Source organism: Artemia sp. Qi Xiang Cuo, chromosome 16, assembly GCF_049724085.1.
Source record: "Artemia sp. Qi Xiang Cuo chromosome 16, ASM4972408v1, whole genome shotgun sequence".
Classification (NCBI taxonomy): domain Eukaryota; kingdom Metazoa; phylum Arthropoda; class Branchiopoda; order Anostraca; family Artemiidae; genus Artemia; species Artemia sp. Qi Xiang Cuo.
Window position 1 is genome coordinate 15959001 of NC_142809.1, and position 15505 is coordinate 15974505.

General features: G+C 36.6%; 1 protein-coding gene across 2 annotated transcripts in view; it reads right to left on the reverse strand.

Annotated features, from left to right (window-relative positions):
- LOC148942624 (uncharacterized) overlaps positions 1-14442 on the reverse strand; it is a 29128-nt gene extending 14686 nt beyond the window's left edge. Inside the window, exons 1-3 of one of the 2 annotated variants that reach the window (XM_089102104.1) lie at positions 14373-14442; positions 9838-9976; positions 3967-4046 (exon numbers count right to left, since the gene is read on the reverse strand). In XM_089102104.1, the coding sequence (XP_088958230.1) occupies positions 3967-4046; positions 9838-9937 (180 nt within the window). In that variant the 5' untranslated portion in view covers positions 9938-9976; positions 14373-14442. Of the gene's footprint in view, positions 1-3966; positions 4047-9837; positions 9977-14300; positions 14345-14372 lie in introns of those variants that run through there. The other variant, XM_089102105.1, reaches the window with a different exon arrangement.
- Between the last annotated feature and the right edge of the window lie 1063 nt (positions 14443-15505).

The following is a 15505-nucleotide window of genomic DNA, read 5'->3' on the forward strand; positions in this document are numbered from 1 at the left end:
AGGATTGACACACGACCCTTAAGTGGCCTGGAATCACAGACAGACAAGCGTCCAGTCCAGAGCCTAACAGGGATCGCCCGCCAGCCTAGAGTGTCACGCCAGGTTTAGCACCCAATTCATAAGCTCAGACATTTGTGCTAACGAGAAGTAAATTAAATTTTGGGTTGACCAAAAAGTCGCCTGAACTCACAAGCCAACAAGCGTCAAAAGCCTATTTCCAGAGGAATCAAGAGACAAATCTCATCTAAAAAAAAATATTTCTGGTAAAAACAAGGCGTTACTTAAACAACTTTAAATGCATGATTTACATTATCTCTTGCTTTTGCAACTTTTGGCTATTATTACAACTTGTTTCCGGCCAAAACCCACAGATATTTCTGTATTAAGTCTAAATGCAAGACTGGGCAACAACATTTTTCGAAATGTGTTGTAGCCTCTTGAATACCAAATAGACAAGAAATGTGAATACTTATACGCTGTTTAAAAAAAAGAAGAAGGGAAAAGAAGTAATTTATACTTGTGCTGCCGTATTTAGCGTTGCTAATTCCCTCCCCCTCTTGATTGCAATGCAACCCCATACTTGAATAAACTATATTTATTAAAATACTTCCTAGAAAAACAAGTTCTTAGCTAATTGACTTCAAATTATTTCAAGTTTTTTGTGACATTTTCTATGTATTTATGGCCATTTGTTTCTGGCTGTAAACAAACACTGAAGTTCTTGGCGTGTTAAGCTGAAATGCATGGTTAAGCAAAAATATTTTCCAAAATATATTTTAACCTCTTGAATGCCGAATAGACAAAAATTTTGATAATTAGATACTGTTTAAAAAGTGAAGAAGGGAAAAAATCTACTTGCACTATCGTGTTCAGCGTTGCTACTACCCCCTCCCCTGATTGTAATGCAGCCCCATACCTGAGTAAATTTAATCTATAAAAATACTACCCAGAAAAACAAGTTGTTAGCTAATCAACTTTAAACACATCTTTAAGCTATTTCACGCTTTTGTGACTTTTTCCATGTAAGCTATTTCCGACCAAGACTGTATCTAGAGGGTTAGGGGGTTGAAGCCCCCCGCCCCCCAAAAATTTCGTCCGACTCTTAAAAACGTAAGAAAAATGAATATAAGAAAAAGATGATGTATTTTTTTATTTTTCTTGTACCCCCTCCCCCGAACAAATACCACCCTCCCCCGAACAAAAATCGTGGCCACGGCTGTGTTTTCGATAACTTTTTTAGGTGCTTGTTTAGTAGCCGGGAAACACGCGAGAAGAACCGCATCGAAATCTCTAAGATGCTATATGAAAAACAGGTTTCGCTGCATAGTGAGGTATCATTCTGTGAAAAATATTTAAACTTTAGTTTTTTGGGGTTAAAGAGGCAAGAAAATGTACCTATGTTAGTTTAGGTTACTTATTTAATATATGCTATGCTTTACCCCCCCCCCCACCCTAATGTGCAAATATATAGCCCAAATTTTTTCTAAACTATTATGTTTTTATCATAATTTGTTTTATTTCATTGGCATTAGTCAAACTTCATTTCACGCGTGTTGCCCAGATACTAAACAAGTAACGTTTCTAACTCTAAATAAACCCCGAAAATCTTTCTGTATTAAGTTGAAATGCACGGTTAAGCGACAAAATATTTCAAAACATATCTTAGCCTATTGAATACGAAATAGACTGCAATTTTCGCTAAAGCAGATATTATGTAAAAACGAAAAAGGAAAAAAAAATTCTACGTGCGCTATCGGGTTTGGCGTCAACGATAGTTGAATACACTGTATAATTAAGACGTGTTTTTTTCCACATTTTATGGCGCATAAAAAAGGGCATTATCCCAGATTTCCATAAATTAGAAAGAGAGGAAAATCAAGTCTTTTAAACTTTTGTAGAATTGTTTCACAACTTTAAGGGTTTTCAGAAAAAACAATGTCCATTTTGATTTTTTTTTTTTTAACTTAGGATGAAACCAAAGATATGGGTAACTTATAAGAGTGGAAGCTGGTGCTAGTGTCGGCCAAAAAACCATCAACGCCATCCTAGCGTTTGGCGATACTTGGCATTTTTCAAGTTTTCTAATCGTTTTTCTGTTAGTAACTGAGGTCAGACACTTATTACTACACTGATTTGAGCAACTAGACACATTAAATTAGTTATTCGTATTAATATATTGAAAAAAAATGACGAGTGTCACCAAACTCGAGATGGCGTTGAGGTTTTTGTTATCGACGCTAGCACCATTTCCCACCCTTGTAAGTTACCTATACTTTTTGGGTGGAACTTTCTGATTTTTTAAAGTTTTTTGAAACTTTTGATTTAGGTTGTATTTAAAAATTTTAACTCTGTTGATACACATTTGGTATTCAAAGCAGCAACACACATTTTTTAATCTTTTTACTTAGGATTTTTATAGTCCCATTTATACCAAATTGTGTTTTCTCCTTCAGCGTCCTGAGTTAGCTACTGTTTGAGGATTTGAAAAAAACGGCAAAAATCACAGGGTATAAATCAACAGTGTGGCTTCATTTTGTAGAGAAAGAGACACCTAAGAACGAAGTAATTCGGGTATTTTGGAAGGGGACGCAAAAAACGTGCAACAACTGGCCCGATCATTCAAAAGATATATGAGCTATAAGAATAATTGTAAAAGTCTTGAGACTTCGAGAGGCCTGAATTTCCTGAAATTTTGTTAGGTAGACCCCGAGTTAGATCTACCGTTTTGCCACAGTTGTTTCAATCTCCCCTAACTTCTACAAACTAAACAAGTCTCAAAAACAGTGGATATAAAGCCACTAGAGACATCTTTTCACTTTTGAACTCATTTATAAAAAAAAAATATATATATCCTACGGTTTTCGGCACGACCATACAAATGATATTATACTTTTTTGTGCTTGTGGAGGATCCTGTGTTTCTTGTTTTTTTTTTGTGTGTGCTTGTGCTTTAGGCGTACAGCCACCTTCGATTGGTGCCCCTGAGAGTGCCGTCTTTTTATTGGTTGCTGGAGGTTGATGACCTCCTAAGCCCTGAGCTGGGATTGGAGGGGGACCATGGAGATAAACCAGAAAGCGTAGGCTGGAGACGTCAAGGAATTCCCAACCAGTCACCTATGTGGGTTTCTGGGCCGATCCAGTCTTTTTGGCTAAGTCCAGCTCCCAAAGCCCTTATACGAGGATTGAATACATCTAAGTACCCCCCACCCAATTTTTGAGGACCACTCGACCTTCTGTATGTCACTGAAGTGACGAGTGAGGGACGTTGATGAGGGTAATATACCTGAGGTAGAAGTAAGTCGTTAAGGGGTTTATCGCCGCGGTGTGTCTCTGGCTGAGGATTGAGGGAAACGATACAGAGGATTAAGTAGGTGGTATCCATGTCCGAGTGCCCCTTCAAGAGAACAGTTCAATTCTGAACTTGCCACTCAAGAGGTTGCCCAGTCAAACGCGGGATAATGTCTTTTGCACCCAATAAGCACTAGGTAAAAACCAGAGGAGGTGGCTGAGGGTGTAAATGGGGGCTAATCTGAGGCCACGCCCTAGCCCAATCCTGAAGGTAGCTTTGTTGTGAGTCAAGGCCCTGAATTAGTATTTAGACACAAAGACTAGAAACTTTAGTTTTTATTTATTTTTCCGTGTTTGAGACCAAATTTAAGACGGATAGAAGGATACGAGAGAAAGACGCACGGGGGGGGGGGGATACGATTTTTTTCAAAAATTCTTTACCTGAAGTAGATTATAGCCAATTTTTCATTTAACGTATTTTTCCTTTACGCTTGATTTTTCATCAAGAAACTACACCCTAGGCCACATGTTCGCCACATGCTGGCTGTCAATGACGTAGACTAGACATATAATTTGATATAAATACAATTGTTCGTGGTTCAGAACATCTTGAATGTCGAGGATTGTGGTTTGCTCTTTCATGCCTAAATTCTTTTAATTTTTGTTTTTGCCTACGTACCTGCAATTGATCTGCTTTTTCTTGTGAGTCTCGTATTACAACCATAGAAGAATTGGCAAATTCGTCTTGGCCGTCAGTTACTGAAATTAATGAAATTAATTAATTCCATTGTGATAGGAGAAGTGAAAGTTAGAAGATAATTAGCTATTAACAAACTAGAACTAATATCATCACTGCAAGGTAAAAAAAATCCTAACGTTAAAATGCTGCCCAAGGACATTTTCATTAATAACTTAACGCAAGATATGTCAAGCTGCTTGCAAGAAGGTATACAAACTTACTACTGTAGATGTACACAAATGTCTACCTTCAGTATTCCCATGATCAGGAAACATTATTTTTGGGGGAAAGAATAGAAGATGGGCAAGTACCCCCTTAATTTTTATCCCCTGTTTGATCTCAAAAATACCATTTTTGGCATTTTCATTGAAAAATTTAAAAACAGTTATTGCCCTCCCCCAGATTTTGAAAAATGCACTTTGCCCCCTTATATATTCCTGAATAGGTGCCCCTGACTATGATTCTGTATCCACTCTATGGTTTTGTCTTCGAGCTTAGATATTTCGTGGCGTAACAAGAATGATAGAACAAGTAGGACATAAAAAATTGATATCAAGTTAATTTTTTTCTACAATTCAGATAAGTAAAGTTATACCAAGACCGAGAATTAAACTTATACCCACGAAAATATATATAAACAAATATTGTTGCGTCTTTTAAAGTTTTTATACCTCACCCCTCCCCTCGCCTGCTAGAACAAGCAGGATAGAAAAATTAATATAAAATTAATTTGTTCCACAGTCCAGAGAATTAAAGTTATCCGAAGGCCGAGAAGTAAAGTTATACCAACAAAATGCATAAAAAAAATTTTGATGTGTTTTTACACACACACCCCGCCCAACCCCCCCCCCGCTCTGACCCCTTCCCAGAACAAATATCCTGGCTAAGGTGCTCATTTATACTGTAATATTTTGCCAAGGACAGAGAAAATGAAGTATGATTGTTTGAACTGGCTAAGTGGAAGTTTATACAAGCATATCTATCTTTAAAAAGCTGGGATAAATTGGGATAAATTCACTTTTTGATTAACCCTTTGATGCCTGAATATTAAAAGAAGAGAGGAAAAAACTATGCGCCTGTTTCTGTGCTTTATTTAAGGTCATTCCGCAACGAAAATGTCAAGAAAAATTTCATTGATGAAAGTGAAGAAAATACAGAATGGTTCCTACAGGCAACATCCGACAGTAACAGCACATAGTCACGGATCGCCTAACTAGTGTGGTAAGATGGGAAACAGTTCCTGTTTGGCGTGAAACACAAAGCCACTTCGTACTTCATACACTTCACCTTGGAGTGGGCTTGAACACAAGCTCAGCACCTCTATTTGCTGCCTATCCAAACTGAAAAGTGCTCCTGGCCGTCAAGTCTCATCGAAACTGGTAGACGGCAACTATACTTTCTTTTCTTTGGGGATAGAGCTTCGTCGACTGGTCTACCTCTCTTAGGTGTTGCTGGGGATGTGCCAGACAGTAAGGCGCGTGCACTGTCCGTTTTGAACTGCAGTAAGTTCATGGGTTTTTCTCCAGTAGGAAGACACCTGCGATACAGGATCCACCCATTTACAATGGAAAGGTCAAACAAGAACAAGAAAATTTGCACGCACCACTTGTTTCGAGACTTGAAGTCAATTCTGTACAGCTCTGCCAGCATATCGGCAAGATCGACGCCGCCCATAAAGTAATTGCATTCCTTCACACAGTGTGGTTTCTTCACTTCTATATGCTCTTTTCGCTTGCCTTCCCAGTTCCCACCTCTCACAGGTATCTTCAGGATCCACGGCTGCATATTTTGATATCAAGCGAACTGCCTTATTATCGTACAACTTCACCGCTACAACATTTGACTGCGTCTCTACCCACCAGTCATACGAGACTCTTCCTTGAGCTTGTATTTTGCAATCTAGTTCTAAAGCACGGCCTTTTAACCTGTTTACCCTAACTGTAGCTAGTGTAAGTATACCCTGGTCATTTTGGGTCTGGGCCAGGTCTAGTAACGAAAACCAATTGTCGTACAAAGAGCTTGTAGTTCATGTGGTTTGGGATTCCCCTCGCAAGTCAGAGGACAAGTTCAGCACCAGCCCCCCAAGGGGCTTTTATAAACTGATCCCTTGCCAGTGTAAATTTCTAGATCATACACAGAACTGCTTATTCCTGCTCTGGAGATGAACTTGTACCCCCATTTATGTGTTTTTTTTCGGATTGTGCTGCTTCAGCGACATTCGCTGCTTCGTCACAACTATTTGCTCATCAATGACCTGGTGTTCTTCTGGGTTTATCTTGATGAAGTTGGCTAGAACCTTCTCTATCAGGGGATGAACATTATAAATCTTGTCATAACCAGGTTCTCCGGGAGGCTTCTGCGATACATCGTCATTCAAAATTCAAATACTTCTTTATCGGTTCAAATCTGTCACGTGACATAGCATCGGCCATCACGGAGTAAAGAGTTTCGTTTGACCAGTAGCTGTGATAGGAGGGCATTTTCACTAATCTTGTAAACGAAAGGACTCCCAGGAAACGCTCAATGTCAGCCGAAGAAACGCCTAACTGCTTGCTATCTTTATGAAGTGCTGATATATTCGTCTGGTCGTGTATGTGGCTTATTACTTCGTTGTTGAAAAACAACCTGACATATTCCAATGGGGTCTTTCCGCTCACTTCTTGGTCGACTCGAAGCTGATCTCTCTACAGAGTGTCTGGTGGAATAAAATCAATTTTCCTCCAAGTAATGTCTCGTCGTCTCATTGGTTTGGAAGTAGGAATACTTGAAGCTTGTGGTAGGATTTCTTCACCTCCATTAGCTTGAGACTCATCCTGACTGTTACAGTCGTTGGCTTCAGTTCGGCCGGTTTCTATTTCAGCTTCGAGCAGTTCTTCTAAAGCTTCATCAGGAGGAACATACTATGGATCAGATGGGTCTTCATCTTTACTTGCCAGGTTTTTCAGGTCAGAAGTATCATCTGGACAAAGAACAAATTCACAGCTTGTGCCAATGAATTTGGGTGTGAACGTAATTTCTTCATAATTGTACAGTACTCATCTTCCACTGTTTTTGGTGCGGTAGATGTAGATCCGTCCATTGCAACCCTAGAAGATATTGGTTTAGGAACTTAGTCAATCTTACTAATTGTATCTACAGTAAATTTAGTAATTTAGCTACAGAAAGTTTAGTATTTTACTATTGACACTGGCAACCCCAAGCTCACGCCTTTTCTGGATGGTTCCTCTGAGCTACAAATACTATTTAGCAAGGTCGAACCATCGGAAATTATAAAATAGTGGCGTAAAAATAGTGGTTACAGGATATTTGACGGATGGTTCCTCTAGGAACCACGGTTCTTATGGCCCCTCCCTTCCCTCCTTTTTCACTTTATCGATGCAAATGACACTTCATTAGAACTTTCAGACCTTCCTCTCTCCCAGGCCAGGGAAGTAAAAACCATAGAACAAAACATTACGATATCAATTACAAAAATATATGATCACCTATCTTAAAATGCAAGGAGGCAAAATGTACTAACTTCGACCGTGATTGTCAAACAGTTCGTGGTAACGGAGCGACCTGGCTCAATAATAATCGAAACTCTAAAAAGCGGAATTTTGATACCAGTAGATATATCAAAAGAATCGGATTATAATGCAAATTTCAAATATATAAGTCTCATCAAATTTAGTCTAACTTATCAAAAGTTACGAGACTTACCCTGAAAAATTTGCCTTATTTTTGATAAAAAAGGGGGGAAAACCCCCTAATTGTGACAAAATCTCAATGCAAATTACACCATCAGATTCAGCGTAGCAGAAAACCCTACTGTAGATGTTTCAAGCTCCTATCTACAAAAATGTGGAATTTTGTATTTTTTTTCACAGAAGAAGGATCACGGATGCGTGTTTATTTTTTATTATTTTCTTTCTTTCCAGGGGTGATCGTATAGATCCAGTGGTCCTATAATATCGTGAGAGGGCTTATCCGAACAGAAATTAAAAGTTCTAGTGCCCTTTTTAAGTCACCAAAATATTGGAGGGCAACTTGGCCCCCTCCCACGCTCATTTTTTCCCGAAGTCACCCGATCAAAATTTTTATATAGTCATTTTGTTCAGCGCAGTCGAAAATCTAATAACTATGTCTTTGAGGATGACTTAGTCCCCCACAGTTCCCTGGGAAAGGGCTGAAAGTTATGAACCTTGGCCATTGTTTACATATAGTATTGGTTATTGGGAAGTATACAGACATTTTCAGGAGGGATTTTTTCTGCTGGGAGGGGGGGGTCGGAGGAGAGGGTTGCGTGGGAGGATCTTTGCGTGGGGGGGGTATGTCAGGAAAGGAGGCAAAGGTTATGAATTTCAATTTCAGGACTATGAAAATAAAAAAAGACATAATTGCTTGTTTTTAGGGGGGGCTGCTCCTCTTGCTTTCCTTTTTTCAATTTTGGAGAGAAGTGATTCTGAAACCCAGGAATCAATCCTGTATTCCTAAAAGAGAAAAGTAAAAAGGAATCAAATAAGCAGCTTTATTAGATTTTTTATACTTGTCGATACCGTGTCTGTAAAATTTTTGAATTGTAACGAGTTTCCACAGAAAGGCACTCATTTTGTGAAAAATCAAAGCATAGGGCAAACATTCTCTGGATCTTTATAAAACCTATGTGATGCAAAATCTCAAGCATATATAAAATTCTAAAATATTCTAAAATATAGAATATGCAAATGAAATCTGATTCTGTGAATTGAATAATGCACTTGCCACATTATAGTCACACTTGTCGATAAAATCAAAATTACGCACGACTACAGTGCCAATTACGTTCGCCGTTCGAAGTTTATGGAATTGACCATTGTTCAACTTTCGATCATAAATTTCTTGGTTGACCAACCAGAGTCAAGGTTTAAGGCATTATTTTTAAAATCAGAGAAGGTGGAAACTTAGAACAGCGGTTCTTCTATCTGGGAGAGGAATCTGACAAAAGTTAAGAAGACTTATGTTAGTAAAGAACTGTTGGACACAAATTACTGTTGGTGCAAAATCATTAAACTAATTTCTGACAATTTTAATTTTTTGCTTTTTAAATACAAATTTGACGCTAAAATCAAGAAAACTTACTTGTCATTCATGAAATTTTGCTTTCCTTATCGATAGATGTGACTATGATGTGGCACTGGCATAAGTGGAAATTTTTTGGTAGCATCAGAGGTAAAATGTTAAAAAAAGAAAACGGGTGGAAAATCTACAAAAAAAGCTAAGAATGTATAGTACCAAACAGCTTAAAATGTGTAGTTTTTCTTTTAAGCTCTAACTGTCTTTTTGAAAATCAAAAGACTGTTAATGTTTTGATTTTTACGGACAAAAAGCATTGTCAAAATTAGCTAATTAATTTGCTTTTTTATTTTTGCTGTTTAACATGGCAACACTGACGAAAATGTGGTTTTTCCCTAAGGATTTCATTTATTTCAATTAATTAAAAACAAAATCTTAGAAAAAAGTGGTTTTAAGGTCCGAATAGACCTAAGATGGGTACAGTGGGGGGGGGGGGTTGCTTTTATTTTGATTTTCTTGGTACCGGTACTTTAAAAAAGCCTTTCGGCTTTATTAATATAGAATGGCCCAACCGCTATTATGACTAGTGAAAAAGGTATTATAAATAGCAAAACATGACATTACTTAAATACAGAAACACTCTTGGGGATGTGGGAGTAGGGAGGTGGGGGGTTGTTCAGCGACCTTGATCACATACCTGAAATAAAGTTAATTGTGATTCAATACTTTTCACAAATATTTGTGTAAATTATGAAATGAACATAAATGGGAAGCTACCTGTTTCATTTACACTACGTTGAACTTTTTCTGAAGGTAAAGTGTTGTACAGCTTTAACTGGCTAGCATAAACAAATAGAACCATTAGAACCCAAGACATTTTAGGCTGTCATCTATGCTCACGATTTCCATAAGATACCTGAAAGTAAAAAGTAGATAATTTTCTGAGTTTTGCTGCATTTACACTTAGAATATTATTTTATATATAATATTCAGTGATTAGAAAAGTTTAGTGCTACATTAGACAAAATGGCCGATAAAATTACTGTCAGAGGGTAGATATCATATTTTGTAGACCCTTTAATAAAAAATCAAACTTAGTCTTATAAAAGTAAAGGGTGCCACCTGAGCCTAAAACAAACGAGCACTACCCTAAAAAATTCGCGTACTACCACCCTCAACCTCTTGCTCCTTTTCTAATTTACTGGATTTATTTTATACTTAAAAATTTTTTTTTACCCACTTAAATAGTCAAATAATAAATTTTCTAAATGGTTTAATATGATATGATATGATAAGATATTTATCAAGTTTGAAAGCCTTTAGGATCCATGGCTAATACAGAAAATATAACACTATATAAATCATGAACGAATACACACCCTTAAACCCAGACTAAATTACGAATAAATTCTAGGAAATGGTCCCTATGTCTTACACCTGTGCCCACAAACTTACCCAACGTTTTAATCCCCGTAAAATTTCTATCACTTAATATTACATCCAGCCATTCCTCCTTTGTATTCCCCCTCCCTTAAAAAATTACCCCTCAGACCATTTAATTGTTCAGAAAAAACAAAAATGAATTGAATCATCCTCCCCATCCCTATACATTGGACAAAAGTAAGGACCTAACTTCGACTTCGCCTTTCCTAGATATTTTCTCCTATCACCAAACGGTAAAAAGTTTCCCCTTGCTGCAAGGCCGTATCCAGGGGGGGGGGGTTGAACCTCTCCCCTTCCCCGAAATGTTTCTCTGACTCGTAAAAACTTAACAAAAATGGACATTAACAAATTTTGTAAACGTTTTTGGATTTTTTTGTGTAACCCCCCCCCCCTAAATTTTTTTTGAGCAAAACCCCCTCCGAAAAAAATCCTGGGTATGGTCTACTTTAGTTGCTCCTTATTAAGCTTGCTTTAAAGCAAAGTTCCTCTCCCCTGTCCTCATGCTTCCTTAATCCTAGCCACTGTATAGAGATATAACACAGTACGATTATTCAAGTGCTCCCGAGATGCAAGTGCTACGGAGAGCATTTAAACAACTATAAATATAAGCGACATACGATTTTTTCACGGGTAGCACAAGTCAGATTTCTCTTGAACGCGAAACTTGGCTTCAAAATTGTACACTGACCCGCTAATTACAGATTAAATGGGAGGAGCTGTTTGTACACGCCGAGGATGTAGTGCCAAAAATCACTAACCCATGATCTTACTGTTATATTATTTATATACAGTGATCCTAGCATTTACTCATTACTCATTACTCAGTGATCCTAGCATTTACTCATTACTCAATTATTAATTATAGTGAGTAATTAGCTTCCATATATCCTGCACTTGGACGAAAATATAGGGCTATAAGTAAGACAAACTTCCAACCGTTTAATTTTAGTTCGAATGTGTTGAAAGGCATAAACAAAACTCGTACAATTATCACTTGATTTTATTTATTCCATTTCATTAAGTTTAAAGTAAACCCCAAATTAAATTTTAGTGCAAAGACCAACGGGGCTGATAACAGCAACTGCCACACTACCCCTAATATTATGGGTGGTTTTGTTTATCTAGTTTTACCTCATTATTTACTTTAATAAAAAACATCACTTTCTTTAGTTTTCTTTCATTTAATCAAAGATTTCGTGGCAGCGAACTGTAATTAATAAGTGACTTGTTTAATAGTAACCGAAACTTAAAAAGAAGGAGTTCTGATAACAATATACACATCCAAAGAATTGGGTTTAAACGGTAATTCAAAATTTGGATAATTCATAAATATGCGGGGTACCCATCAAAAGTGGTAAACCCAAGAAGGTTTTCCGGTACTGGTGCCTTAAACGTACACTTTTATATACTAATAAGAGACGAAACCCGCCAGACTGGTTATTTTCAAGAGACCGCTATGTAGAAATGAAACGCAAAGAGTAGTTTTCATTGCGTTTACGATGTTTAAACTGTTGTTTTTGAGGGTTTAGGGGGGAGGGGGAGGAAGGTACCTAGGCTAGGTTAGGTTACGTATTTAATATATGGTATGCTTTACCCGACTCCCCTAATGTGCAAATATACAGCCAAAATTTATTTATAAACTAATATATATTCATCCTTTTTAATTTTATTTCATTAGAATTAACAAAACTTTACTTTTTAGATGTGTCCGTATAATGCACCAGTGCCGTTTTGCCTAGTTTTTGAAAAAATGCCAAACACCCCCAAGGGGTGGCTGATACTGATGAAAATTACACCATCAAGTTCAGCATATTAGAGAGCCTTCTTGCAGAGGTTTCTATATATAAAGTCTTTATATACAAAAACGCCAAATTTTTGGTTTTTCCGAAAAAAAAACGACTACAGAACCGAGTTTATTTGTTTGTTTGTTTTTCCCAAAGTCTTCGTATCGAACGAATATCCCCATTAGAAAGTTAATTAAAAGTTATTGTGCCCTTTTATACAGCTAAAATGATTGTGCCAGTGCAAAGTGAAGCTTTTCGCCATTTTGTAGTAAAAAACTCAATTTCGGCCAAAAGCGTCAAAACACTATTGAGTAAAAATTCCCAATCGATTTTTGAAAAACTATACACCTTCCCAGTTTCAGAGGCAGTAATCCTTCGCAGTGGCGTATTCACTCCTGATGATACCAAAAAAAATGAATAAGAAAAACGGTTAGTATAAACATTTATTTTAAAGCTTCATTGAACTACGTTGATTCAGTTGAAACTTGATATAACTATCCCCAGTTACATATAATTACCCGTCGCCTATTATGGAGGGGCGTTTGCGAATCTTTGTGTAGGTGGGGAGTATGCCTGAGGCCGTAAACAGTAGCTAAATTTTTTTTAACCCTTCGCAAGCCCTAAGATAGAAAAACGAGGAGTTTGTTTTGGAGGGGGTGGAATCCCTCCTATTGCAAAAAAATCCTCTGTAACATAAGACATTTAATTTTTGTGCTTAATGGCACAAATAGAGAGGTGGGTGATGGAACCTTGAGTTCTACCATAAAATTTCCAAGGAGGGGCGACTAAGTACAGTAAGGGTTGGTGTTCTAATAAAAATTTCAACTGGAATAAATCTATTATTCCATATTATATGTAAATTTTAATGACTTCTCGTTACCCAGTGGATATTGACCCTAAGCCCCCCCCCACCACCAGGATTAATAGGAGACATTCCTATAAGGGGAAAGATTTTTAAAATAACTAAACTTGAAAACCATGGAAATGATGACATTATGATTCATTTTGAAGTAGCATTTCCCTCCTCTCCAAATAAATATTTGGAGCGGTGCACTTTTTCAAGATTAATTAACATTCTGGAAGCATTATGGTACAAATGTTTAACTTGAATGTAAAAAATAGGGCTGGGAGCAGGTGTATGAGAGGCATTACCCCCTTCTCAAACCCCCACTCTTTATGCTAAAGGTTGATAGTGCTATACTGAAAGTATTTATGGATGGACTTTTGTTTCAAAAGTTGTTCTTAAGGCGTCAAAGACAAAAGTCCTTAAGCGTTAAGAGCGGTGGGTTACGGAAAGGGTATTCCCCCTCATGTGCGAAGTAATTTCTGCTCATTTTTTCTACTTTTATCTGAAAAAGCCTGTTTTTTATTTATTTTATGCTCCTTTTAATGTCATACACAGAGACCCTAAATATGAGGAGGGCTTCTGCCCCCTCAAACATTACTCTTTAAATCAAAATTTAACTTTCTTCAACCAATTCTTCAAGAAACACAATTCATTTAGTGTATTTGCTCTTCAGAGTAAAGTGTAATTGTCTAATTTACTTTAGATATGATTTCTTCCTTCGTGGTAGTTTCGATTTGTTAATGTTTGACTTTTTATATTATTAAAAAAGTCGATTTTTTTGTAACAATAGAGACTAGAATATCAAAATACTACTTAAGTACAGGGACATGTGCCATCACCCAGAAGTCGGACTTTACAGTAATTACGGGAGAAGAAGTGAAAAAAACAACGAATTGAGGAGACCAAGTTGCGTTTATGTCGCCCACCCACGACATAAATCTGAATTTGGGCCTGTTTTCTGCAATCCATTTTAGTTTTATTTTTGCAAACTAACAAATATTTTCATTAGTGTTTTTATTTATGAAGAAACTTGGTATGCGCTGTGGTCAAGCCCATACACAGAGGTTATTTTAGACCCCCCTCCCTTCCCAAAGTTTCGATATTGCTCCTATGATTTCCAAAGATTTTCTGAAGTATCCCCCCCCCCCAAGAAATACCATTCTTACGTGTCTGATGAAGACCTAATTTATGTATTTTTCAGGCGTAGACTTTGCTTATTCAACATGGATCATTATTACCTTCCCTTGTAGTGTTACGCACAATAATTATCAAATTAATAAAAAAAACACAATCAGATATTGCACGAATGGTAGATAAAATTCAACTAAAAAGGCAAAATATTTTTTTACACAATACCGTGCCCAAATTGAGGGCGGGTAGGATGACGTTATTACATCTGCAAATGGCGAAAAACTGGCATTGGTTTTTGGATTAGCAAATGTTTATTTTGCATATCTATGATGTTTTTTAAACTTGGTTTACAGGGACTTTGCAAATAACTCCCGAATCAGGCTCTACGATATTGAACATATACAAGAATTATTTTTAGCACTAAGGTTTTGGGTTTAAAAAAGTTAAAATACGCTGAAAATTTTGAGTAAAATATTAGAAAACTTGAGATAATCTAATAAATTTTGTTCTATGCACAAATATTAGTTTAAGCATTCGAGGCATGATATAGAAAAAAGTTAAAATACACATAAAGTTTTGAAAAAAAATAACAACATTGAAATTGGAATACTGAAATTATTGACAAAATTAAAAAAATTTGAATTTCTTTGTATCAATGTTAGCTACAAGTCTTAAAGGTTTAGTTTGGAAAAGTCAATACGTACTTAAAATTTTGAATAAAATAAATCATGCCTTGACACTAATTCATTGATCATAAAATACTCAAAAAATGTTCCTTGAGAGAGGAAAGTAAGTAGGGACTTTGTTTTAAGGGCAAGGGGAGCAGTGAGAACATATAATAGAGAAATTATGTTATAATACCAGTCTGTTCACTACAAGCTAAAAAAGCTAACCATCTAGACAGCCAAGTAGGTATGTATTCATTTCAAGGATGGGAGGATCAATTAGAAAAAAACGAAGAAAAATATAGAGCAAAAAACGAAAAAAACGAAGATAACAGATAGAGCAAAGGAATAGTAAGATAAAGACGGTAGAAGGTAAAGTACAATCCCATAGCCATCAAAATCTAAAGCCTATTGTGTCATTAACGTTTTGTTAAAAACTATGTATGTTTCTTCAAAAGTCCTTGAAAGGAACTAATAAAAATAAACTGAATGTTTGATATACTGATAACTAAAAATCCACTTTAATTCGAAAATTTTAATATAATTTGTATGTTTATTTTCAATGTTGTAATTAT